General features: G+C 30.7%; 8 protein-coding genes across 11 annotated transcripts; all 8 read left to right on the top strand.

Annotated features, from left to right (window-relative positions):
* Positions 1 to 141: 141 nt before the first annotated feature.
* LOC122577650 (splicing factor ESS-2 homolog) lies at positions 142 to 2,087 on the top strand. The gene is made up of 3 exons (XM_043749090.1): positions 142 to 361; positions 486 to 1,644; positions 1,729 to 2,087. Exons 2-3 carry the CDS (start codon positions 494 to 496, stop codon positions 2,024 to 2,026), a joined length of 1,449 nt encoding a protein of 482 aa, XP_043605025.1. The 5' UTR covers positions 142 to 361; positions 486 to 493; the 3' UTR covers positions 2,027 to 2,087.
* A 103-nt stretch (positions 2,088 to 2,190) lies between these two features.
* Positions 2,191 to 4,994, top strand: LOC122577651. The gene is made up of 5 exons (XM_043749091.1): positions 2,191 to 2,676; positions 2,760 to 3,075; positions 3,161 to 3,528; positions 3,620 to 3,998; positions 4,109 to 4,994. The coding sequence occupies exons 1-5, from the start codon at positions 2,577 to 2,579 to the stop codon at positions 4,326 to 4,328; spliced, it is 1,383 nt and encodes a 460-aa protein (XP_043605026.1). The 5' UTR covers positions 2,191 to 2,576; the 3' UTR covers positions 4,329 to 4,994.
* Positions 4,995 to 5,043: 49 nt separating this feature from the next.
* LOC122577657 lies at positions 5,044 to 6,893 on the top strand. Of its 2 annotated transcripts, XM_043749096.1 has the most exons (4): positions 5,044 to 5,280; positions 6,132 to 6,219; positions 6,317 to 6,588; positions 6,663 to 6,893. In XM_043749096.1, exons 1-4 carry the CDS (start codon positions 5,156 to 5,158, stop codon positions 6,775 to 6,777), a joined length of 600 nt encoding a protein of 199 aa, XP_043605031.1. In that variant the 5' UTR covers positions 5,044 to 5,155; the 3' UTR covers positions 6,778 to 6,893. The 2 variants fall into 2 exon arrangements, with proteins under 2 accessions (XP_043605031.1, XP_043605032.1); XM_043749097.1 differs by lacking the exon at positions 5,044 to 5,280 and having other exon boundaries at positions 5,545 to 6,219.
* Positions 6,894 to 7,072: 179 nt separating this feature from the next.
* LOC122577654 lies at positions 7,073 to 10,315 on the top strand. Its single transcript, XM_043749094.1, has 3 exons — positions 7,073 to 7,419; positions 7,492 to 9,626; positions 9,743 to 10,315. The coding sequence occupies exons 1-2, from the start codon at positions 7,156 to 7,158 to the stop codon at positions 8,413 to 8,415; spliced, it is 1,188 nt and encodes a 395-aa protein (XP_043605029.1). The 5' UTR covers positions 7,073 to 7,155; the 3' UTR covers positions 8,416 to 9,626; positions 9,743 to 10,315.
* A 1,336-nt stretch (positions 10,316 to 11,651) lies between these two features.
* LOC122577658 lies at positions 11,652 to 12,656 on the top strand. Its single transcript, XM_043749099.1, has 2 exons — positions 11,652 to 11,962; positions 12,149 to 12,656. Exons 1-2 carry the CDS (start codon positions 11,693 to 11,695, stop codon positions 12,458 to 12,460), a joined length of 582 nt encoding a protein of 193 aa, XP_043605034.1. The 5' UTR covers positions 11,652 to 11,692; the 3' UTR covers positions 12,461 to 12,656.
* Positions 12,657 to 13,824: 1,168 nt separating this feature from the next.
* LOC122577646 (ataxin-2 homolog) lies at positions 13,825 to 19,747 on the top strand. 2 transcript variants are annotated; one of them, XM_043749081.1, is made up of 9 exons: positions 13,825 to 14,562; positions 14,713 to 14,821; positions 14,953 to 15,279; positions 15,367 to 15,603; positions 15,684 to 15,993; positions 16,077 to 16,381; positions 16,456 to 16,980; positions 17,056 to 17,224; positions 17,360 to 19,747. In XM_043749081.1, the coding sequence occupies exons 1-9, from the start codon at positions 14,525 to 14,527 to the stop codon at positions 17,896 to 17,898; spliced, it is 2,559 nt and encodes an 852-aa protein (XP_043605016.1). In that variant the 5' UTR covers positions 13,825 to 14,524; the 3' UTR covers positions 17,899 to 19,747. The 2 variants fall into 2 exon arrangements, with proteins under 2 accessions (XP_043605016.1, XP_043605015.1); XM_043749080.1 differs by having other exon boundaries at positions 17,056 to 17,236.
* Positions 19,748 to 19,893: 146 nt separating this feature from the next.
* On the top strand, positions 19,894 to 22,724 carry LOC122577648 (ATP-dependent RNA helicase DDX55). The gene is made up of 7 exons (XM_043749084.1): positions 19,894 to 20,278; positions 20,409 to 20,516; positions 20,616 to 20,888; positions 20,967 to 21,325; positions 21,396 to 21,593; positions 21,667 to 22,357; positions 22,442 to 22,724. Exons 1-7 carry the CDS (start codon positions 20,180 to 20,182, stop codon positions 22,481 to 22,483), a joined length of 1,770 nt encoding a protein of 589 aa, XP_043605019.1. The 5' UTR covers positions 19,894 to 20,179; the 3' UTR covers positions 22,484 to 22,724.
* A 126-nt stretch (positions 22,725 to 22,850) lies between these two features.
* Positions 22,851 to 26,213, top strand: LOC122577647 (testin). 2 transcript variants are annotated; one of them, XM_043749082.1, is made up of 5 exons: positions 22,851 to 23,135; positions 23,425 to 23,626; positions 23,699 to 23,988; positions 24,114 to 25,556; positions 25,643 to 26,213. In XM_043749082.1, exons 1-5 carry the CDS (start codon positions 23,070 to 23,072, stop codon positions 26,003 to 26,005), a joined length of 2,364 nt encoding a protein of 787 aa, XP_043605017.1. In that variant the 5' UTR covers positions 22,851 to 23,069; the 3' UTR covers positions 26,006 to 26,213. The 2 variants fall into 2 exon arrangements, with proteins under 2 accessions (XP_043605017.1, XP_043605018.1); XM_043749083.1 differs by having other exon boundaries at positions 23,364 to 23,626.
* Positions 26,214 to 26,676: the final 463 nt, after the last annotated feature.

Genomic DNA, 26,676 nt, shown 5'->3' with positions numbered 1-26,676 from the left:
GTATGATAATAAGATAATGATAAAATATTAACAATATTGGGAGAAGGTTAATTAAATCTCAAATTAGTTTAGTCAGATTTAATAAATCCTAATTGCAGACATATAATGGCGCCACATGACATGGTTGAAGGATGCATTACCATTCGTTGGTTAGTTATAATTGTTGTGTACATTTCGCTTCTCTTCAAAGTTTTGTGCATACTTTGTGTATAGATTTGCAGTTGTAAGAAAAATTATGATACGTTTATGACGGTTATCAGTAGCTTGCTCAAAATGAATATAAAATAAAAATATAATACTGGTATAAAGAAATAAAAACATTCAAGAAGCGTTTCATCACATAACCTTACTTTTTTAAAACGTAAGCGTCAATTGTTTAACCTATATGATATATTACTTTTTGTATATACATTTTTACTAACTACTTCCAATTGTCTATATTTGTTATTTTTTTGTTTTAAGTATTACAATATATTATTTTTTAGGTTTAACAATGGATTCTCCAGGATCCCAAGCTTTGAAAATAGCTCAAAACATGAAAGATCTAGCAGTGTTTAAGAAACCATTAGGTGTAGCAAAAAAATATAAGAAACTACGACCAAAAATTTTAGATGAAGATACATATATAAAAAGAATGGGGGAAATTATTCAAAGGGACTTTTTCCCACATTTAGGCAAACTTCAAGCACAAAATCAATATTTAGACGCATTAGAACAAAATGATGTAAAGAGGATGAGAGAATTGTATGAAAAATATAGTTCAGGAAGACCAACAACTGAAAGACCTGCTAGTCCAGCCACATTTGAAACACCTATGAACAAAATTGAATCGGAAGATGAGCAGTTCAAATCTACAAAAGTACCAAAAGATATACCTGCTAATTCAGATACAAAAGAAAAAGACAAAACAGAACCTACAACAGGATTAGACGCGTATTTAAGTATACACACAAGTGAAGACAATGCAAGTTTTGAGGAGATGATGATTGAGGCTGAAAAAAAATTAAGGTTGAAATATGCATGGCTTTATGAAGCTGAAGAGAATTGTAAAGCACTAACAAATGGCAAATCTTCAGATACCTTAGCTATTGAAGGTAGTAACGATAAGCCTAATCAGTTAGATAGCTGGAATTATCAAAATAAAAATTATATTATGTATGTTCCTGACGGAGTTGAATTAACTCCTGATGAAAGGATAGATTTAGCCAAGAAAAAGCAAATGGTAGTACATGAAAATACAAGACTTCGAACTAACCCTTTCAATGAACAACAAAATAAAGAAACTATTAATGAATTAGCAAAAAATCAATCAAAAGCCAATGATGGAAAAATTGGAGTTGATGGCAAGGAAATTGTGAGAAATCCAACGCCCAGAGTAAACGGATTTAGCTTTGTAGCAACTCCAAGTCCAAGACCTGGAGAATGTGAAAGTCCTTTAATGACATGGGGTCAAATAGAAGGTACACCATTTAGATTAGATGGGGGAGATACGCCTTTATTGAGAACAAGTCAAGGACCATCATTTAGAATGGCAGAACCTCCAAAAAGAGAGCAGCTTGCATTGCAACTAGCAGAGAAAGCTGGTGAAAGGCATAGAGATAGAAAAAACAAAGCTTTAGAAGCAGCCAGAAAATCGTTAGCAACGTAAATATTTTTGTACTATTTGCATAGTTATTTATAACATACATATAAGGTATCTCTTTTTTATCTTATCTTTTCTTTGTGTAGCCCATCACCAAGGTCAACTATAGATCGTTTGAGTACTATGTCTCCAGCAGCTAGAAGATTAGCTACTCAAAAGCTTCGAATTGCTAGTACACCATCTCCACGAAGAGCATTATCCTCAAGGACACCATCGATAGGTATCAGAACACCCAGCACTCCACGAATAAATACAGTTTCAAAACCTGAAAGTCACCTTGAACTAAAAAACAATAGTGTGCGATGTCAAGGTCCTGTTCTTACCGATAATTTACTTAATCTGCCTCTTCAAAGACAAAGGGCAGCTGATTTTTTTAATAAGTGAGATATAAGAAGTTGACTGTATTGTATATAGCTGTAAATATATTATATTACTACATGATTAATTAGCAAATATTTATTTATAAGTATTCATTGTCTAAATTACAAAATTTATATTTTACAATAAAATAATTATCAAAAAATAACATGTCATTGATACCAAAAAGAACTAAAATCATGAAAGTACATATTTCTTTTCCCTTTTCTCATGCCGTGTATATAAACAATAACATGGAAATAATGCGGAAGTACCGATTCATCGAATTATCACGTCCAACATTCAATTCATTAAACATATTATATTGTAATGTAAATTGTAACCAGTACAGGCATATATTCATTTGCGTTTACGTCAAAACTTAAACAAGTTGTTTACTATGTACAAAAGAAATTTAACTCCACATTTAAAAATACAGGAAGTTTTTAGGATGTTTTTAAAAATAACAGGAACTACAATATGCTATCGAATTACGTGAAGTATCTTTGAATTCAGATTTTTTTCGTATATATAAAGTCTTCACAATTAAGAATGAGACAGAACGGAAGTCATTAATATGAAGTCTTCAGTGTTGAGCGCTCTTTTCGTCCTAACAATAGCGTGTTTGATACTTCAGGCTCAAAGCCAAGGATGTACATGCGGAGGTTTGGGAGAAGGTATTCAATTATAAAAATTAATGCTTATGGTGTAATTTAATTTCTTTCATTTAAAATTATTCATTAAATTCTATCACTTTTAGGTTCAAATCCTTGTGCTCAAAGCGAAGTCGTTGTGAAAGCTACAAAATTACCAAAACCTACACATTTTGTGCCAGCAGAAGAAATCAAGGATGCTGCAACTGGAAAGAATATCCAAACAGGTTGTTCCAACTCAGGAAGTGAGAGCAACTCCAGTCCTTGTAACAGTAATGGTAACACCTGTGGATGCGATAAAAATCCAAATGCACAAAGTGAAAGCATTGAACATAATGACAGCAGTTGTAGTTGTAATAAGCAAAATATAGAAACTTTGGATGTTGAGGATTCTGTGAATTCCAACGGCAATGTTGCACCAAGGTATATATTTATCTTCATTTTTTAAATAGATAATATAATAACCAGAAAGCATATAGTAATTTCCATCTTAAATCTTTATTTATAGATTTCCTCCAATTGGTGATTTATGTTATCCTCTTCCAATGGAACCTAATAGTGGAAAAATAATAGAAAAAACTAAAGTTACACCAGCTTATCCTGGCAAACTTGTATGTTGTCCTTCATCAGTTCCACATGAAATTTGTATAAATACAGCTACTGGAGAAACTAAAAGTAAAACACTTAGTTCCTCTGATGCTACATCCAAAACTGTTTCGCATGGAGGCATAAATTTTGACATGCTTAGTGGATTAAATTCTGCAATGTATAATTTACCCTTAGTTTATGCTCACTTAAATAATGAAAATAGACAAAACCAATATTCAAAAATGAGTATGAGTAGCAGTTCCTCAGATTGTTTTGATGATGCTACAGGTTTAATAACTATTAAATATATTGTTGTTATTTATAATTAGTTCAATATGAAAATACTAAACAGACCTATATATATATATATACCTTTTAGGTGAAACTCAAGAACATAATTCAGCTCCAGCAATACCAGCAGATGCAGTTTCTCTTACCCTTGCATATAAAAATCTTCGTGCACCAAATGTAATTTACAGGCAAGGAAAACAATTTGTTCCAGAAGATAAATTGTCCTTTGGTCACCGTACAGTACCAGTTGATGTAAAAAGTGAAAGCCAAATTCCTGATATTGCAGAAGAAAAACTGGTAACAGTAAATAAACCTATTGTAGAATTAAAAATAGCACCTCAAAAAACTGTTGTTATTGGTACTTATGATGAGCAAGAAGAAGCAAAACTTGCAGAGCTTGAAGCAATTGAACGTGAAAGTATAACGCAAGAAGAAACTTCTGATCAAGAAAGTCTTATTACCTACAAGTAAGCTTGATGATTTAAGAAATTATTAACATATACAGGAAAGATATACTATTTATTGTTCATACAAATCGTACATAGTAACTATTTACTATATTATTAACTATTTACAGAGATTTGGGTTATGCACCAATAGATGCAACTTATATAAATACAAAACCTATGAGTTACAGTCAAGGAATAAGTAGTGGAAAAATTGATGATAGTGAAGAGGAGCCATGTGGACCTTTAGGGCCATCAATACCAGGCTATATTCCAGGAAAAATTATAGTTCAAGAAAAGTTTATTGATGATAGTTTTAGCAATTCAGAATCTAGGTCATGTCCAACATAATTTATTAAATAATGATAATACATGTATATTCAATTCTTTCTGTTTTAAATTCTGCTGAAGCTGCATATTCTTTTCATAAAGGAAGATAACAATTTGCACTAGTAAACCGGAAGGATTGAATATTAAGCAAAATAAAAACATTGTAATTTAAGTATTTAATAATAAAAAATTTTATAATATTAATGCGTTTTCATTCTCTTTTATACTGTTTTTAATAATATATTATAAAATTTGTTAAATGAAAATAACTTGTTAAAAATACATAATATTATATAACTGTGTGTAAAATTTTGAAATAAAATAGAAATTTCTAACGTATTATACATGTATACAATATGTTTACATTAACTATCAACAATAAGTTTATGTGGGCATAAAGTAAAATTAATAGCCTCTACTAATTTTCTAATAAATTAATCGTTCGTTAATTAGTTTGGATTAGCATTTAATAATTATTATATTTTACTTCCTCCTTCAATTTTCTTAAGAACTAAACAGAGATTACGTTAGAAATTTGAATTGCATAACCTATCAATTGTAGCATAAAAATTAATAAATCAAAATAATTAATAAAAATAGTTATTCATAGCAACATATTTAAACAAAAAATGTATATATGAGTTTATTTATAAAAATAATATGTATAATATATATATATAGGTTTTATTTATAAAAATAATTATATTTTCGAATACTATTTGAAATACTACCTAGGCACAAGACTATTTTTAAATAAATAGTTACGTTATCGATAAATTACAATAATCTGTTAAATTGCACATTGTTTCCAACTAATAGTTCGAGGAAGAAAAGAATAAGAATTAATAATGTCTGCCATGCGTTACTGTCTACTGAGATTTACAATGTTTCTTCGACTTTCGTGGTTTAAGCCTAAGCGAACCTATCAACACTTCGTGATACATTCTCTAAAGCTGGGAAGAGAAATCTTTTGGTACGAGCACCATATGGTAGAGCATGATGATTCTTTCGAAGGAAATATTATAATATATGGATACATTTGTACATATTTACACACAACGTATTGCTATTTAAAGCATTAACACAATTTTCTTTAATGACATTTTCTTTTAATTTTATTTACGCATTCCCATTTAATTTACGCATTTAAGTTTACCATGATTGAATAGAATTAAATTATAATGTAATTAAATTAATGTAATTGTAAGTTAAACCATGATTAATTACATTAATAAAATGCAATTGGCGTGGAAATCACTACAGTAATATAATTATAATAGTACACCAACATTTACAAAATAAAAAAAAATATACAGAGGTTGTGACATTCACTATTCAAGGTTTTTCAGAAACAATAGAACATTTGTAATCTTTTTGACTTACAAATAATACACCTTGATAATAGCGTGCTATACTTTTGCATATTGATTGATATAAAGCAGTAATATTTAAAATTCTTAGGGAACGGTACGTGTGTTTCATTCACGGTTTCATAAACATGTTCGCAGCTTATGGCTTCCGCAAGTACAGAATTGTTTACTGCCTCTTATTGAAGCACGTGCGAAGGTTGCAAAAATTTAAAGTAAAATGCGAAAATTTGTTCGTTATGAAGAACACATACTTAGAAATCGCGTAACGTAATATGTATATCCATTAATCTGATCATAAACCGGAAGAGGAATTGTTTTTAGTGAACATATGTATATTAAGAACGTGAGATCGTAGCTGCAATTTAATTGTATTAAAAATTTAGGATATCGTCATGTATTCAGGAATGATAATCTGGATTTCCACCGTTGCTTATTTATTTTGCTGTTTGAAAAGCTGTTATAGCCTGGATTGCAATGGCGCTAAAATAGTGACTTATGGTGAACCTTGCGTTACGGCTCGCCGACTCCCTTTTCAGATCCAGGTGCAATTAATTAATTAATTAATAGAAATTTATTTTGTAATTTCAGCAAAGAATATCTCTCATATCATCTTGCAATAAACAATAAAAATAATTTCAGGAACCTAAACCGTGTTCCAAAGAGGAAAAGGCACCTGTGTCGCTGAATTTTAAGGTAGTTACCGATGTGTATACTCAGCCTCGTCATATTGAATATCCAATTTCAGTCGACATGCCGACTACTACCTCATCACCATCAGAAAAGCTTAGCATGGAAGATACTTTACGTGGAAAAGTTTATGCATACAATACTTACGTTCCCCCCGCTGTTAATCCTTCACTATCTTCAAAGAATTATAACTTTCAAGTTGAAAGTCCACTTCCAACAAACGAGTGAGTATCCTAATCGTAATTTCATCCTGATCGTTCAAATTTGTTCACATATAACGCGAGATAAACTTTTTCAGCGTTACATCTGACGATGAATGCGAAACCAAAGTTAAACGACTGAAAGGACTTCAATCCCGAATTGACCGAATACTCGTTCCTGCGTGTGAAGTTTCATCGTTATCATGTTCATAAATTTTGATACCATGAAATTAATACAAAATAGATAAAGTAATGTAATAAAATACAATAACAACACTAAGGTACAAAAGCGTTAAAACAAATTTGATATGAGATAAATTATGTTTTTCCTTATCCATTTCACTTGACATTTATCGTGAAATACGCGTAAGTAATCACTGAAGAACTAAATACGTGCTTTTTTTTAATTTCTTGAATGTATATGTATACGTAAGGTTACACTTTCATCAAAATGATATCTCATTTAATCATCTTAACTTTTGAAACTGCGCACCGTGTGCGTGCAATTTACTAAAATAAGATATCAATCGTCTGAATATATGAAGCCTCCTTCATCAGTCAAAACCAGTGAGTGCATTCTTGGTTGGAAGAATGAAGTACAAGTGCTCGCGTGTCTTCTTGTCGTACGTGGTATTATGTACCGCGACATTTAGCGCTGCTAGTGAAAATCAAACTGTCATAACAACAGCAATTAAGAACAGAATACGTAATCCTTTATCTGAATTACTCCAGGATGACTTACCTATCGTCTTACAATCTTTGCAATTATATACAACGTCAGCAGAGAAGGAAATTTTTAATAGAGAGGATAGAGATAGCCGAAAGATAAAAAATGAAGTGGCAGAAGATGATCCGGTGACTTTTTATTTCGTATTTTTCATTTTGTATCGTTAGAACAATTTATCAATAAAAATTAAACATTTTTAGAAGCTTACAGATAACTCAAAGAAGTTGTCAAAGCGTGACGTAACAGATTCATTGACTTGGGAGTTTTCTAAAGCTAAATTCGAGCATTCAGAATCTTCTCCACAGGATCCATTAGAAAGTCATTCCTGTGAGACAGAGGCTGCAAGCCATGGTCACAGACATAAAGTTGGAATTATTGTTCATGAATATTTTTGTGAACTGAACAAGTTCTTTCATTACGTTGTAGACGCTGGGCAAAGTTTAAAGCCTGAATCTCCGTTGATTTACTTACTGAACATAACTGAACATGCAATTTCATTTACCGAACTTGATGATCTACCTGAGTTAATAGAAATCGGAGTAACGCGCCTTGAAGCAATTTTAAAACACCCCGAGAAATTAGAAACGCTATTGAATATTATAAGAAAATCTTTTCGTATCATTACTCCTATTTTGAAAAGCGTAATTAAGTTGAAAGATTGCACTAAAAAGTTCATCGCTCATATTCAAGATCTTTTTAATTATTTTAAACTTGATTACGAATATATTGCTGGTATTTTAAAAGAATTTGAGAAGAAAGTTTTTACCTTCATTAATATCGCATTAAGTTTCATTTATGGATGCATATTAAATCCTATAGAAGAAACAGCAAATTTATTTTCTAATTCAATCACGTGGCTGGAAACAACAATCGGTTATTTGATAGATTACGTTCAACAAAAATTCTATCGGCATTTATCACTTTTGGAAGAAGCTATTGATATTTTACAAGCATTTTATAACGGATATACTGCTTCTGGGTTTTCGAAAACCTTAAGTATAGTGTTGCAAGTTCTAGGATTGTGTAAAAGTCCTACAACAAATGGAGAGAGTTTGCCGGTTGCTGCTTCTTTTCAAACGTCACAAAGCAGTATTTTAGGATTACTTTCGAATGAAAAGAATTAATATTCATCATTCTTTATATCAGTAATTACAATTCGTTTATCGATTTCTATATGTAATTTATAATTGAGAATTGTAACATCCTGTCGAATTCTAATCTCTGCTACAAATTTAGTATCTACTTACTAGTATTTTTATTATTATTTATTATAATTTAGTATATTGTAATGATTTATAATGACGATCAGAATACGGTCTCTCTTAGGATCTACATTCCTTTCGTTAATTAGAATAATTTTCGAATTCTTATCTTCATCGCAATTAACTTTTTCTCACGACTGTTAAAAAATGTTTGAAATTTAATAATTTATTCTACTTACTATATGTAGCTACTGCATATATATTAAAATTGTTTATTCGCATAAGTGCCGAAATAAAGATATTACGTATTAAAAATATTCTTATTCGAATCACATTCTCTACCGCTATTGCGCATAATTTTGTTTATACTAAAGAACTTTTGAGTTTCCAAGGGTCGACAAAAATTCCATATTGATGAGATATTCCTTATTTTGTATTCGATCCTTGAAAGATTATTTCTATTTTTGTAAATCCAACCATACAAACAGAAAAACAGATACGTAAAAGCTCAAGCAATTTAAAGAGTAACTCTGCGAACACCTTTTATACAAATATATTTACTTGTATAGCATTAGTTGATTTCAATTACGATGTAAAACATGATGACTACCTAATATATTTATCGCTAGGATGTACCATTAACTTGGCAAAGTATATAAAAACAACATTTTTAAAAGATCCAGGAAATGGAAATACGTTGATTACACAATTTCCGCAAAACGTAGATAAAGCGTTGTGAAAAACGCAAATCATGACGTAGCATGAAATAATTGCTCGATTTCATCAAAAGTAGCTACTCGGTCGAAGAGCGGTTTATTTTGTTTCAGTAGAGCGAAGAAGAGTAACGTGTGCGAGTCGTGTCGCTTAGCTGGCGATAAAGAAATTGAGAATAACTTAGAAGTATAGAGGCTTAAGTGGTTATTAGCGTGATCTTTGATCTTAATTCGTTTTATCGTAGTAACACACACCTCGCACGAAGCTTTCAAAGCAGTTTACTACCGTCTCTCTAACAGAAACCGTCGCATTCTTTCGAGCAATAGTCCTGACAGAAAAAAACAACGTTCGATTACATTATGGCTCGATACCTCCTCTTATTCGCTTTTCTGCTTGTCTGCCTAGTTTATGTGTTACAGGTAGGTAAAATATTTTCTTAAAAAATTAAATTGTATGTAATTAAATTTGGTTAATGGTTCGTAATGGTTCGTGAGGATTCTTATAATTCTTTTCGGCAATTTATATTAATATCTAGGCTACTCCAGTACCCGAAGATACACCACAAACTCAAAGTGCTCTTGACGATCTAACGAACAAAGCGAAGAAGATATTCGATGATGCAAAAGGAGCATTTGAAAATGCGGATTTTAATGGCGCCTTAGAGAAAGCGAAATCGGCTATTGGACAGGCTACTGACAATTTTCGAAAAGAGATAGAGAAACTTACAAATAATAAGCGTAAATAATCGTTCGATCAATTGTTCATAACTAAAGTTTCTCTACTATGAATTTATAAATCAGTACAATTACCTTTTTTAATAAAAAGGTCCAACAATTTTCTAACGTTTCTTTATTAATATTGTATTTTCGTTCGCAAATAACAGATTGCATCATTCTTGTTAGATTTGTAATATGTATAATATGTACTTATGTATATGTCTTTTGAAAACAGTGTTAATTTTAACACAAGTATTAAAATAAAAAATAGTATTTACACAATCAATACATAAACAACGCGTGCTTTAATGAATCCATGATTTTCCCATGATATAATTATGTATCATTAAACACAAATTTTGAAAATAAAATGTAAAGATAAGTATGTATAATAGTATAGTATCTATACTAATCGTCAAATCACTTTCCTTGCATTCTCTCGCCCTTTAAAAATGTCACTGTTAAAAAGTTATTAGTGCTTAAAATTATATAAATAAAATATATAACTTCGAACGTCCTACATATAGAAAGAATTATATCAACACCATGAAATATCAGTTACATAAACTTTTCCTGTCTTCATAAATACCACCGATAAGGTCATACATCTCATCAGTACATAATACATTGAAACATAAAATATATGTAAATTATATATTTAAATAAACGTGATAATCTACATTTATTATCAGTTATTATCAGTTGATACAGAATAAATATCAAACAAAGTGTAGATTGAAAAACTGAAAGTGAAAGTGTATGAATGTATTGCAAATAGTAGAAGCAAAATGGTCATGGGTCAAGGCTTCTATTGACCGACAGTACACATATAGATAACCAGCTGTTCCATATGGACTTTGAAGGAATGATTCCGTAGCATCGACAGTACACATGCAACAGAAGAATCAACAAATGCATCAATAGAAATTTTTCCACAAGACCTTGTCCTCTTGACGTAACTTCCTATGAATGCATCTTATACATATTTAACAGCAAATTTCAAAGATCAAAAATGTGATTAAGTAACTGCTTGGTAGAGGAGTTACTCTTTGTGGAAATATTTTTGAATATCAAATTCCTGAACATAATACTTATGTTCGTGATAATAATGGTTGGAAGAAGATATATAAGCTAATATAAATGTAAATTTGGTAGTTTTGATATTTTTGTGAATTTCAATCCTATTTAATTGCTAAGATAATGTAACGTCTCCGCAGAGAGAAATGCAATGCCTTGAAATTCATGAAACTTCGTTTTTATTTTGAACTTTAACTCGAGAATATCAATATAAAATCGACTATCGGAGAGAGAAAGAAAAAATATATAATCACTTATCATAACTTAACGAATATATCGCAACATTTACTTAACCATGTTCTTACTTGATGAAGAAAAAACAAAATTAAATTGAATTATCCATCCCAATCTTACGCGCTAATGTTATAAAATATTTATTCATAAAAGCGTATTAACCTATTTTCAGATAATATCTTTAGTAAATATTAAGTTGCAATCAAATTCTTTTCGTTATTATCTTTTGAATAAATCATTGAAAAACTGAATGGAGTTAATAGTTATCGAGAAAAATTCTCAAGACTTTCTTCCGAAAGCGTCTAAAGAGGAATGTTAAAATCACAATTCATCATCGTCTTAATGAGATAATTGGCTTGCCCTCGTGCACCCTTGATAAGAATTGCCTATAAAAGCAGTAGCTCGTGTAGCCAACACATCAGTTACTTTCTAGTTGATTTACAGTGAATCCGAGAAAAATGAAAACCATTTTCACGATCATCTTAGCTGTTGCACTGGTCTCGGAAGCTAAAGTTGCTCCGTCCAGTACTACCAATTCTCAGGGATCTACTGAAGTTCAACTGACCGAACTTATCAATCAGGCTCAAACGAACATCAACAATTTAGCCAAACAAATTCAGGAACAATGGAATATCCCCGATCAAGAGACTATTGTAAAAACTGTCAAGGAACAGAGCACCAACTTCATTACCAATATCCAAAGTTACATGAAAAACATTACTGAAGAGGTAATAATTAACTATTTAGTTAACTGAACTTGATTTAATATGTTTAGAAACTTAGTTTCTATGAAACAATATTTTTTAATTGTATCGTTTTGAGAAAGACAAGGATATAAAAAAAGTAAATAAAATTTGTGAATTAGACTTAAAAAAAGTGTAATTTGAATTCAAATATTGTTTACGTTTGTTTAGGTCAAGACTAAGACACCAGAATTGGAAAGACTATGGGACGGCGTTAAGGTCAAGCTTAACAAAGTCGTCGAAGATATTAATAGTGGAATTCCGAACGCTCAGCAACAAGTCAATGAATTGCAAACTAAATTCCAAGAAGGAGTTCAAACCGTACTCAAGGAATCCGACAAAGCCGCTAAATCTCTGGGCCAACATTCTGGAAAAATCCAGGAAGATCTTGCGAAATTCACGAAACAGGCTGTTGACATTGCCGTAGAAGCAACGCAAAATCTAAACAATCAACTTCAGGCTGCCGCAGCTCAGAAAAGCTGAACAGCCAAACTTCCTCAGGCTTGAAAATGTATTAACTACATGAAGAAAGAGAAGAATTTCAACAAAATTTTTCAATAACTAACTCTGTGAAAAATGTATTTTCTTACAATTTCGCTACAGATAGGTTTATTTTTATTCACTCTCAATTATTTTGTATTATATTGTAAGTTAAATACAGGCAAGCTAATAAGTTAAATTAATTGAAATTTCGTCATTCTTCCACTGTATCGTTTCATCAATTAATATTTTGACAAGTATAAGAATAATAATAATAATAATATATATATATATATATATATATATATATATATATATATATATATATATATGAATGTAAGAAGAACAAAAATGTATGTATTATTCAACCAACTTTTGAAAGGATACGACGATCGATTGTGACATAATGATTGTGCTTACAGAAGAAATTGCTTAATCATTTGAAATAATGCATTGCTTAATATTAAACATATAAACCATTTATTTAACGTCAGCAAATACCATCCGATGAAAAATATATGGATAAGAGAAATAAATTCATCAAGAGACTGGCATATATTAAATAACTGCAAGAACGTTAACTAAGTAGATTGCATTGAGAATACAATCTCATTCACTTTTTGTTCATCAACATTTTTAGTACTATTGATCTTTGATACTATTTTTGTACATATAATTACACATATAATTGATTTGAAAAAAAATGAAAACGTCCTTATTACTTCTTTTTGCAATATTTTTGGTAAGTAACACTATACCTTGATTATAAATTATTCAGAGGTGTATATCATTATTGAATTGTCCACCAGATGATAATGATGGGTATAGAGAAAATATTTGCGAGGGAACAAAGTGCCTCATCCGAAATTTCAAATGTCTTATCGAGCCGTTCAACTGACCATACTGATAGAGAGAAAGAGATAAATAAGGGATTTGAATGGATAATTCAAGGCGTACATATCTTGGGTCAAGTGGACGATTTTATTTCCGATAGAACGAAGAATATTATTCGAAAATTGCATACAGTTTATAACGAGAATCAGAGATGAGAGAAATAGAGATGCGCATGGACAAGTTGATCGAAGTTTAAAATGAAATTATTGGATATATAACACATCAATTTCTTTTTTAGACCGACTGAAATATAAATATGTTATAGAATATTTTGAAAAATATAATTCAATTTTTCAAATAAGACAAGTTTTCGAATAATCTTCAATAACAAAATCCTTCCTAAATATATATGGGTTACTATAAGTAATAATTATTAAAGTTGCATTTTCACCAGAAAAGGAAGTCTCAATGAAAATAGGTTCTTTAAGAAAGAGCATTGCAAATGATCTTTAGCAGAATTTGCATTAACTTCTCACTAGGTGGCGATTGTATTTGACAGTCACCGGGATCAGGTTGATCAGGCGACTTGTGCTAAGTTTTATCGTTTACCACATGTTGATTAATTAAATAGAAATACAATTTCGTGGCCGAAATCATTATTTAGGGCTACCGTTGTTCGTTTCTTAACTCCGTCAGCGCAAAAATTCCATAAAGGTGATTTCCTGCGTAAAGAGAACGGAGTTACGTCACGCATTAGCAAGATATCGTGTGTCGAGCAGACCGTGTTCCCCTGTACGTCTCTTTGAATACAAAGTGTTCCTGCTTTCTTTGCTTACACTCTTGTGTCTGTCAAAATCCGAAAGTCACGCACGCGTTAGGCTTTCGCGAACGAGTGTTTAGATAGCAATTGGAGCATAACCTATAAACGATTGTGATTCGAAAACCGATCGTGAATGTTGGTAGTTGTAGCTAATACCTCCTGTCAATCATTTTGGGGTCGAAAAATATTTGAAATTGAAATTTTAAATATCTAACGAGGAGTTCGTTGAAGGAGAAAAAAATCGTTAATACCTCCCTGCGTTGGGATATTCGATCGAACATATTTTTTAACATTAAATAGTCACCGGGAAATTAGTCAAAATTCCGGTCCCCACTAGGAAACGAGAAGGTCCGCAACAAACCGGCGGCAGAATTCCACCAACCACTGGCGAAGAATCCTCGTCGAGTGGCAAAATGAATAGCAAAAGAAAGAATCGTACAAACACAAACAGGTATCTTTTTCTTTTGTTTCATTATATATCTTCCATATCCTTCTTTATCCCTCTCAAACTGAACAAATTTTAAATGTTCAACTACTAAACTTTTTCGTTTCTTGATATTTAAAGACAATATTGGATTTATAAATATGATTTTATTTTCAGATCACCACGTGCTCGTGGTCCACAAGAAAGATGTGTTGCTGCTGAAGGGGTATATAATAATGCCCATTTTATGCATGCCATAACCAGTCATGTAGGCAATGTGGTACAGGTAATAGAGTTATTTGATAAGAATAAACAAAGACAATATTTTTTTCTGACTTTCTTCATTAATAAAACATATAAAATATAAATTTTGTAAGCTCTTTCCATATTTATTGTAATATATTTGTATTATCGCAGATTCAGACATTAAATGGTTCAATGTATGAAGGTATTTTTCGTACTTTCTCAAGCCAATTTGATGTTGTCTTAGAAATGGCACATCGTGTAGAAGTTACAGGAAAATTCAGCGTAGAAAGTGTAGTAGAGAAATTAATTTTTAAACCACAAGATATTATTACTATGTCTGCCAAGGATGTTGATTTAGATTATGCTATACGCGATTCGTTTAGAACAGACAATGCTATTAGTAAATATAATGGTGTAGTTGGTGAGAAAGAATTGGAACCTTGGGATGCTCCTCCTGCTACTATGAATGGAGATGACTTAAAATTGGATGGTACAACAGTAAGTACATAATATTTATAATAATAAAAAGAATCTAAATACATACATAAGTAATGTATTCATGTATACATATAAAATTAACTTTAGAATGGATGGGATGCTAATGATATGTTTCGCAAAAATGAACAAAAGTATGGTGTTCAAACAACATATGAACCAACTTTGGCTGCTTATACATTACCACTTCAGAGAAAAGATACAAAAGATTACAAAGAACAAGAACAAAAGGCTGCAGAAATTGCAAATGAAATAGAGTCACAACCAAATTACAAAGCAAGATTAGAGCTGGAAAATGGCGATGAAGAAGAAAGATTTGCAGCTGTGGTGCAGTTTCTTGCTACTGTTATAGTTATATTTAAAAAGTGTGAAATTATTTATCTTCTACTAATTTTACATAATTTTAGGTGAGACCTACTGAAGGTAAATATATTCCACCTCCACTGAAGAAGAAAAATGGAAATAGTGCAAAGCTGATGAGATCTAGTGAACCACCACCTTCACCAGGACCTGCAACCACTAATAAAAATGTCTTTAATCAACAATCTCCGTCCAACGTAAATGTGAGCATTCCAAATTCGAATCTTCCTATTGGGATGCAAAGTGCTCATCCTTCAGTACAACATCCAGTATCAATAAGCCTGGGACTAGTGGTTACATATAACAACCCTCCGCCACCATTTGTGCCTACACCAGCAACACAACCACCACCACCAGGTACTAATTACATGCATAACAATAAAATATAGAAACATAAAAATAATTCGTACATTTTCTTTTAAACAAATTTATATTTGTAGTACCTGTGATTCAACAATCACAACCACAATCTCAGGCAACACCTTCTGTACCACAAGTCAGTTTTCCACCACAGCAACAACAAACATCATCATCCAAAATAAATACAGAAAAGCGTGAACGGCCCGGCAGACAACAAGTGTATCAAGCAGATAAAGCACCACCAGCACCATTCCCACAAACGAATGTTACTACTCCTCATCAACAGCAGCAGTCATCGCATCAACAGCATGGTCAATTACAACAACAAAATTCTGTTGAAGGACAACGATGTGAGATAGTTCCCCATAAATCAGATCACAGAAAAGTAATACTTTTTCTATAAATTATATTTAAGCTACTTTATGTGTATAAAATTATGGAACGTATATATTGTTAAAGGTACCAACACCACGTAGTAGAGAAGAACAACATTCAGAATTGAGGCAATTTGCATCAGAGTTCAAATTAGCAGAAACACCAGCACAAGATACACCACCTGTTACCAGAAAGCAACAACAACACCAACATCAGCAAGATACTCATACTTCACCTCAAATTACTCAGACACATCATCAGTCATCACATCAGCACACAACGTCACAATCGTCGCAACAGCAACCGCAACAGCAACAACAGCAACAGCATCCAAACCCTCCACAACAGCAGCAACAACAACAGCAATCACATCAAAATCAAACTGTTCCAGAAGAAACTGTGGTCACTAGTAAACCACCACCAGGTCCATTACCATTACGATCTACAAGTCCTCCCCAATCACAACAACAACAAACTTCTACAAACACCCCCCCTGTAACCCAAGCCCCACAAGAAGCTACTGCCGATAAAATAACGACGGCTTTTAAAAAATCAACTTTAAACCCAAATGCTAAAGAATTCAATCCAAATACTAAAGCTTTCACGCCGGTAAGCTACCATTTATTAGATTAGAAATTAGCGATAATGTAATATTGAATTATAATATAAATATTATATCTTCAGCGATCTCCAAGTACACCAACACCAAGTAGACCACACACACCACAAACACCTCAATATACTGGAGCAACTATGCCTACGACTGTAGTCATGCCAGCATATGTAATGACTAGCCAACCACCAACTGCGTTTAGTCAGCCACCGACTCAACCTGTGACAAGGTTCCGGAAGGGTCAGTATCTAGGTATCTGCATCTTATTTCCAATATTCTATTTATTAATAAATGTTTTATATTCAATTTTTTTTCCAAAAACATAGATCTCTTTCGAGATAATCATAAAATTGCATGTTATTCTGCTTATTTCAGTACCAGTAATGCATGCGCAACATCGTGCTCAAGATATAGCCTCTCAGATGCAAGTAGTAGCGGCAACTGGACAGCCTTTAATGGCACCAGCACCTCTACATCCGCCATTCCAGGTGCCTTATCCTACTCAACCAGCATATCAACAGATGGTACGCATGGTTCAGGCACCACCACCACCGCCACATATGGCAACACCTTATCATCATCATGACTCACCAGGACCACAGGCTCCTGGTATCCAGTACATGGGTCCACATACACATCCACACCCTCATGTTGCTCAACAACCACCAAGTCAAACTCCCTCTCCAGCTAATCCTAATCCACCACACACACCAGGCACTTACAATCCTCCTGGTACTCCACAACCCACATATCCTCCACCACCTCCTCAAGGCCATGCTCCAAGTTATCCAATAATGTGTCCTATAATTCCTCCTCATATACCGATACCACCGCAGCACATGCAATACATACCGCCGCAACCACCTCCAGGAGCGCAGCAAACTATACCAGTGATTTTGCCGCACAATCAGTAGCTGCAATCAGAAGTGAATGAAGGAAGAAAAAACTACTAGTATTCTGCAGAGGTAGAATAAAGTTTATAAATTTAAGTTACTTTCATGATGGCGTTAGGCACTTAAAATGACTTTCTTGCTTGTTCTATGCGTCGATATATGTATAAGCAATTTTATAAGTTTCACTCTTCTTTCTTTTCTCTACTAATAACAGCAATATCATTCCAAACTCAAAACAAAAATAGTATGCGTTTTATTTAATTCAGGTAATAATCAACCACTTTTACAAAAAAGAAAAATTTATGAAATAGTAATTATCTAAAATGAAGTGCTGATCATCTTGAAAGTGACTTTGAAGTGGGTTAGTTAATTACAGAGGACCCACAATGACATTTAGTCCCTCAAATTGTATTTAAATCTTAATCATATGAAACAGATTTCAGTATACAATTTACCACGGTGTACTACTATATTATTAATTTAAATGTTACAACAAAAAAGAAACATAATCTTGGAGATTAATTTATAGAAATATATGAAATGGAAAAAGAAAATTGGCAAGCAAACAATTTCAAAATTATATTGGTAGGTGGTGCCTACGCATTATATTAGGAAATGAAAGAAATGAGGGACTGTGACTATAAAATACTGCAAGAAATATTAAAATTAAAGAAATTTCACTTTTAATTATCATAGCTCACACTACTTTGTAAACATTCAATAAACCGAGATTCAACCTGTAAGGTTGATACAAAGAGCTATCCAATAGTCTGGTAGTGAATGTATCTTCGGAGATTTGAGTATTCAAAAACGGAGTAATTGTGAACATCACGCGAGTAAACCTTTTTTTTACACAAAATAATTATTGGTATAATGTAAAAAATAGAACATATGACATATTTTTCTGCTCGCGCTTTCGTATTTGATATCTTGCTGCAGTGGATAAGAAGCACAGGAACAGGTCGATATAATTCTTCAAAATTTCGTCAAATTGCGTTTAATTGTACAAAATTAAATGACATGATACTGAAATAATTGAAGTCAACTTTCAAATTTTGCGATTTGTTGATGACGGATTTTGTTATGAGATGCTAATACATAAGATCCTCAAAGCAAAGAATAAATCTAATTAGAAAAAATGTATAAGCGAAAAAGGATCTGACAAGTAACGTTTAAAGCGACCCGACAGACGATCCTGTCGTGAAAAAAAACCATCTGCATATATAAAGAGGTACAAATGTATTAGTTTTTGTTTAGTGATTTAAAATATAAAATTTCGATATCCTTTTTTTATTCAATAACATGTTTACAGTAATATTTATCGATCTTATAATCATATTAAGATAGATAAAAACCAAAGTAGATAAAAGCAGTAGAAATAGATTTAAAAATGATACAAGAAACATTGCATTGATTATATTCAATTTTTAAATTAAATTTTCTTTTTCTCAAGCTTAATTTAGATAAGTATTACGTAATCTATATAATGTCTTTATAAATGAGCATTACTTTTTATTATAGATAACATGAATTATAAATTAAAGAAAGTATTGAAGAAATTTTCAAAAAGGTAACAATATTTTATTGTCCACTAGATTGAAGAATTTATTGCGTCGAATATCTAAAACTGTTATAACAATTAAATATATTGTGTACCTCTTATGTATAAACAAATACTGTCAAATAGTATGGCATTGAAAAAAACAAATTGAATTACGGCCTTAGACCTAGTCGTGTACATAAAAGAAATAAAGGCAAGGACGATCCTTATCTGAAAGATAGTTGAATGTGTGGCATCGTTAGACACAAATTTTATATGGAAGAGATTTAAAAAAAAACATCAAAATAAACTCAATGCGTTAAAAGCCAATTTGTACATGATGGTTTATTTATTTTTAACTTCCTGTAAAATGTTTTAAGATCTAAATTTTAATCACGAAAACTTGTTGAATACGTTTTATTTATATCTCTTTCCTTTTGTAGTTACATTTTACATTTAATTTAATATAAAGTTTCCACATCTCACAATAAACACATTTCAAAAATATTAAATATATGCTAAAACTAAAAATTGTTTTATATAAATGATATTTGAAAAATCTACGAATAGGTTATTAAGGTATTCTATATGTACGTATAAATCATCTACAATCTGATTTACATTGTAATCTATGCTAGTAGTAATGGCATGTTCAACATAACCTATAAAACTCTATTAAATTATGTTCGAAAAAAAATAACGTTAAAATTATATATTTTTTAATTTTTTAACTTACTTTCACTTAAAATATTACAATTCATAATGAAAACACAAAATTGGAAAGAATTAGAGTTGCCTTTAAGTGATTCTGTATTAAAAACCATTGAAAAGTTGAACTTTCCTTATATGACACCCGTGCAGGTAAATTATAGCAATGAAAATTATAAAGTTATGAAAAATTTTATATTTGAATACTTTGATAAAATAATATTTATAGTTTAAAATAGTTACAAATTTTGTAAATTTGAAATTTTTTTTAAATTATACACAGGCAGCTTCCATACCATTACTACTAAAAGGAAAAGATGTTGCTGCAGAAGCAGTAACAGGGAGTGGAAAAACAATTGCGTTTTTAGTTCCACTCTTAGAGATATTACAGGTATCATATGAAATCTACAACCTGTGATTATTTTTGTTTAATACATATTTATATATTTTGGATAAAAAGATAATCATTATTTACTTAAATTTAAAACAGAAAAGAAATGAGAAATGGAAACCTATAGAAATTGGAGCAATAATAATCAGTCCTACAAGAGAATTGGCTATCCAAATAAATGAAGTTTTACAAAAGTTTCTGGACAATATACCAGATTTAAAACAAGTATTACTTGTTGGTGGTACAACAATTGCAGAAGATGCAGATAGACTTAAGGCTGGAGCAAATATTATTGTGGCCACACCTGGTCGATTAGAAGATATGTTGTCTAATTGTAAAAGTATAAACTTGACAGCATATGTAAAATCTTTGGTAACTAACATTTAAATGTAAAATATATTTTTATAGTAATATTTTGTTTAAATTAATTGTTAGCAATGTTACTTATAGGAAGTACTGATCTTAGATGAAGCTGACAGACTATTAGATCTAGGTTTTTCTGCAACGTTAGATACAATATTATCTTATTTACCACGTCTCAGAAGAACGGGTTTATTTTCTGCAACTCAAACAAAGGAATTGCAGCAGTTAATAAGAGCTGGACTTAGAAACCCAGCTCTGATAACTGTTAAAGAAAAACCAAATATTTCTACACCTTCGAATTTAATAAATAATTATGTCATTGTAAATGCTGAATATAAATTATCTATAATGATAGATTTTATTCAGCGTAAAGGGACTAATTTAAAATATATGATTTTTTTATCTACTTGTGCTTGTGTTGATTATTTTAGTCATGTTACACAAACGTAAGTTATATTATAAACCATTTAGGTACATTTCTGTTAAGATACATCTTATAATGTGTTTTGGTTTTAGAATGTTGCCGACTATTCAAGTATTTGCAATTCATGGCAAAATGAAAAACAAGCGGTACAAAGTATTCAACGATTTTCGATCTGTTGAAAGTGGGATTTTAATTTGTACAGATGTAATGGCTCGTGGTATTGACATTTCAGAAGTTGATTGGGTATTACAGTATGATCCTCCATGTTCAGCAAGTAGTTTTGTTCATAGGTAAGAGTAAATCTAACTTTAAAATTTCTTATTATTTATAATCTTGTTGTAACTTACTAATCATTTGCTCTAGATGTGGTAGAACTGCTAGAATAGGTAACGAAGGAAATGCATTGTTATTTCTCTTAAAAACAGAAGATGCATACGTAGAATTTATTAAAAGAAATCAAAAAGTAGATCTACAGCAAATAGTTTTAGATCCATCCATTATTTCATACAAAAAGTGTTTAATGTGTATGAGAAATTTACAAAAACAAGATCGCTCTCTTTTTGACAAGGCCAACAGAGCATTTGTATCATATGTCCAGGCATACAATAAGCATGAATGTAATTTAATATTAAGATTGAAAGATATTGATCTAGGAAAGCTTGCAATGGGTTTTGGGTTATTACGAATGCCTCGTATGCCAGAACTTAAAGGAAAAGATATGTCAAATTTTCAAGAAGAAGATACTGATATCAATTCAATTACATATTCAGATAAACAAAAAGAAAAAAGTCGTTTAGAAAAATTAAAGATTTTTCGAGACACCGGAGTATGGCCTAAGGCACAGAAACGTAAATGTAAACAAACTGAACCATGGTCTGAAAATAAAAAAAAGAAAATGGAAAAGCAAGAAAACCGTAAAAAAAGGAAAGAGAAACAGATGAAGCAGAAGATGTCAGGAAACTCAACAAAAAAGCGAAAAAGAAAGATGAATGAACAAGATATCAAAGATTTAGCAAAAGACATAGCATTAATTAAAAAGTTAAAAAAGAAAAAGGTACGTTTAATATAATTTCTGAAATGAAAATTTTCTTAAAAAATAAATGCTCATATATATATTTTTAAAGAGTAATTATTTCAGATTTCACAAGAAGAATTTGATACCGCTTTTGGAACTGATTGAAAAATTTAATAGATATAGCAAAAGGTAAACAATACATGCTGAAGTTATATTCAAATGAGCCTTTTTTGTATATATTCAGTATACAGATAAAGAAGCATGTATATATTATAGAATTCTTCAAACATTTATATTATTTTCATGTATAGTTTATTTATTGATAGTACTACTCAAATTATAACAAATCTTCTCTGTTAAAATAAGTATATTTTAATTTTCTTTACAATAAAAATTTTTTATAAAACTGAAAAAAATAATTTATACCAAATATTACACACGTTAGATAAATAAAAAATATTAATATATATCTTTTCCTACATAATAAGATAACACTGAACTCTGAATTGAATATGTGAAGTATTCTGAGTATTGTGAAAATGTATGATATATAGTGTATGTATATGTGAAATCTTTTTGAAGGAAGATTTCATTATGTGAGTGGGCCCCGCTTATCGAGTATAGTAGAAGGGGGGACATAAGCACTGCTTTAATGTGGCATAGTGATGAGTCACACGTTTGTGCAAGTGTCAACTGGGTGTAACAAATATAATTTCAATTTTTATAATAAAAGATAAGAAATTAACTAGAAATGAATGATACAGATGTAAATGATCGTCCGAAATGGTTGCTAGAATTGGAAAATCGGAAAAGAAAAGTGAGAATTTAAAGAAGCGATTTTAGAGTATACTTAGAGATATATTTTTTCGTTTTCCTTTGTAATGTGATATCTGTTTACATTTATTATTCATTTTATTATTATTAATATATAATTCGAAACAATTTAATCATTAAGTACATTTAGTAAACTAAAAATAATATACAACCGTAGAAAATTTTATTTGAATTTATCAGTTATAATGACATACAATTTTTAATCCTCTAGAGGTTATTGATAAAATTAATTGCTTTTGAAATTTCTAAATCCTTGTAATCATTTTATTCAGCCTCGATTGGCACATGAGGCTGGGGCAGGAGCACCTTGTGTTCTTTGTAAAGCTGCATGTCCAGGTTTGGATTTACATTTTTGGAGAAAAATTTGTAAAAATTGTAAATGCAGTAAAGATGATCATGATGTTGATGATGACGATTTTCCACAATTTGATTTGTTGTTTGGGACCTCAAGAAAATATAAGAAAAAATCAATATGTAAATACCACTAAATTAAGATAATATACACAATATATATACAATATAATACCTTTTTATTAAATTTTTTAGTATTACATATAAACAGTGGAAAAGAACATGCAGAAGAAGCATTTGAATGGGTGCCACCAGATACAACAAAAGAACTTGCTGTAGACTATATGAAAGCCTTACCTATGGAAAAATTACCCATTAAGGGATCTCCTGGTGCAGCTCTGAGGAGACAATTATTACAAAAACAGTTACCTCTTCATGACATAGATTATAAAACTTGTGATAAGTTAAGTGATCAAGAGAAAAAACAATTTGAGAGGTATTTAGAAAACATAAAAAAATATGTTGGACAAGGAACAGTGACAAAGGTAAGATATTATTATATATTAGAAATTTAATCACCAATTAAATTTGATTATATATAAATTAGATCTAATAATATATTTATTTATTTATTAATATATCATATATATATATATATTATTTACTATAGATATTAAGTGCTCGTCCATTTGATGGATCATTAATAACACCTGCAAATGCAACAGATCTGCAACATCATAGTCCACAAAATAAACTTAATGTGCCACCAAGCTTTGTTCAATTACGTACACCAAGCAGTTTCGCTCCAAAAAGTTCACCTAAGAAGAATTTATATGAAAATTTAAATGTACATAACTTTTCTACTCCTTTAGATACAAGTAACAGTAGTAATATTAAAAATATCCCAATTTTTGAAAAATATAATATAATCAATAAAGGTGATGAAATTAATAAAAGTAATAGTCAAGATATTGCAAAAGATGTGCCAACAACTGAAAACTTGAAGTATTTAAATGATGCAGCAGTCACAAATGTTAATTCTGAAGTGACATCACTTTGTACTCCATCAAGATATCACAAAGAAGTATACAAAGATGTACTAAAAAATCCATCCACCTCTCTGATACATTCAAAACCAATAAATGATAATGGTGATATTGTAGAAGCTCTATTAGCAGATGCTTTGCTACCACCTAGTACAGTGCATGCAAATGATATAGTTAGAAGTACACTAGACGAAAAGGGTCTAATGTATATACGCGAAAAGCTCACAAATAAGTATAGTAATCAAGAAAATCAAGGGCAGGTACTATCCAATATTCCCAGTTTCACAAGAAGTTTAGATTCAAACAACTCACTATGTAGAAATACTGCTTTTGGATTACAAAATGAAAATATTCCCACAAACACAAATAAAGGAACTGATAAAACAGTTACTATTAATAGTGTAAAATATCCTGGAATGTTAATTCCATCAAAGGATAAAATTCAAAAAGTAAAAAAGGATGTTCATAATTCTGGACCAATAAAAACAGAAATGGAAATAATGAAAACCAATTCAAACTTAGTTAAATCTGATCCTTTGCATTCTACAGGTTTCAACATAGAAAATCTAACAGAAAGTAAATCACAAACTCCTTCAAAAGTAGTGGAAAATTCATTTCCTTCACCAGCGTCATCATCACAAATGTATCCACAGATCTTAGATATTAATAATTATCAAGCAACAGTAAATAGTTTTACAACACCATCCACCACCCTTCATTCCGAGAAATTGGAAAATCAGATTTTTCCTTATGAAACTAATTCTGCAGCAAAACAATTGGAACATCATGTTCCAAATATAACACATCTTAAGAGTGTCATGGAGGAATTAACAATAGATTCTAAATCACAAAAGTGCCATAAATGCGAAGAAGGGTTCCATGTTGGTGACGTTGCGGTAATTACGGACAAAGCTAAAAATGCAGTATGGCATCCAGGGTGTTTCATGTGTAGTATGTGTAACGAATTATTAGTAGATTTGGTATACTTTTATTATAAAAACAAATTATACTGTGGCAGAGATTTAGCAACACTTTTAGGAATTCCTAGATGTTTTGCTTGTGATGAGGTATATACAACATATTTAAAAAGGTTTCCAAAAAATTTCATCTCTATTTCATAATAATAAATTTTATATTATCTTATATTTTTCAGCTTATTTTTGTGCGAGAGTATACTGTCGCAGAAGGACATAATTATCATGTAAAACATTTTTGCTGTTGGGATTGTGATGTTCCATTGGCTGGGAAACAGTACATCACAGAAAATGATCGTCCATTATGTCTCTTGTGTTATCAAAAAACATATGCAAAAACGTGTAACATGTGTGAGAAAGTAATTGCTGCAGATCAACAAGGTGTTGCTGTTAAAGATTTAAATTTTCACGCAACAGAAGCATGTTTCCGTTGTTATATCTGTAATAAAAATTTGTTAAATGGCAGATTCGCAGTTAAAGAGAAAAAGATATTTTGTAGTAAGGAATGTATTTCAAACTTTTTACATCCACAAATTAAATAACTAATCAGGAAATATTACTTTATATTATACTATTTTTAATAATCTAGCATCTTCTTTTAATATTATGTGTTATTTGTTATAAAATACAGTGCATTATGTAGCTTTAATTTGTTGTACATATTTGTCAGTATGAAATGTACATCATATTGAAAAACAGACATTGTACGCAATCATGTGTATAAAAATATATATTTTTACTAAGTATCTAAATCATTTTTTCAACAAATATTCGTTATATACGTACATTTATATTACATTTTAAGTCATTATACAATTTATTATAAAAGATAATATATAAAACAACTTGACCTTTATCTTATTTTAGTCATTACTTTTATGTTAGAATATTTTATTACTAAAGATCTATAATAACCTTTGCGAATGAATTAATAAAACGAGTGTAATTTTAATTGTTTTCAAAAGAAAGATATATGCATTCAGAAATATCAAATATAAATTATATATAAAATTACGCATATTGTATTATATTTTATATAAAGTTTAATCCAGAAATATTAATTAATTTCTATATATAACTAGAGCTCTACAAGCAATATATTTATTAAAAGCTCTAAATGTTTTTATAAACTCCGAGATAACAAGGAATGCTATTCTATTATTTTGATTTCTTATTCTATACAATTTCATGAAAAAATTAATTTTAATTCATC

Source organism: Bombus pyrosoma, linkage group LG2 (genome assembly GCF_014825855.1).
Source record: "Bombus pyrosoma isolate SC7728 linkage group LG2, ASM1482585v1, whole genome shotgun sequence".
In the NCBI taxonomy this organism is placed as follows: domain Eukaryota; kingdom Metazoa; phylum Arthropoda; class Insecta; order Hymenoptera; family Apidae; genus Bombus; species Bombus pyrosoma.
The sequence above is the reverse complement of the archived record's forward strand: the minus strand, read 5'-3'. Positions and strand labels throughout refer to the sequence as shown.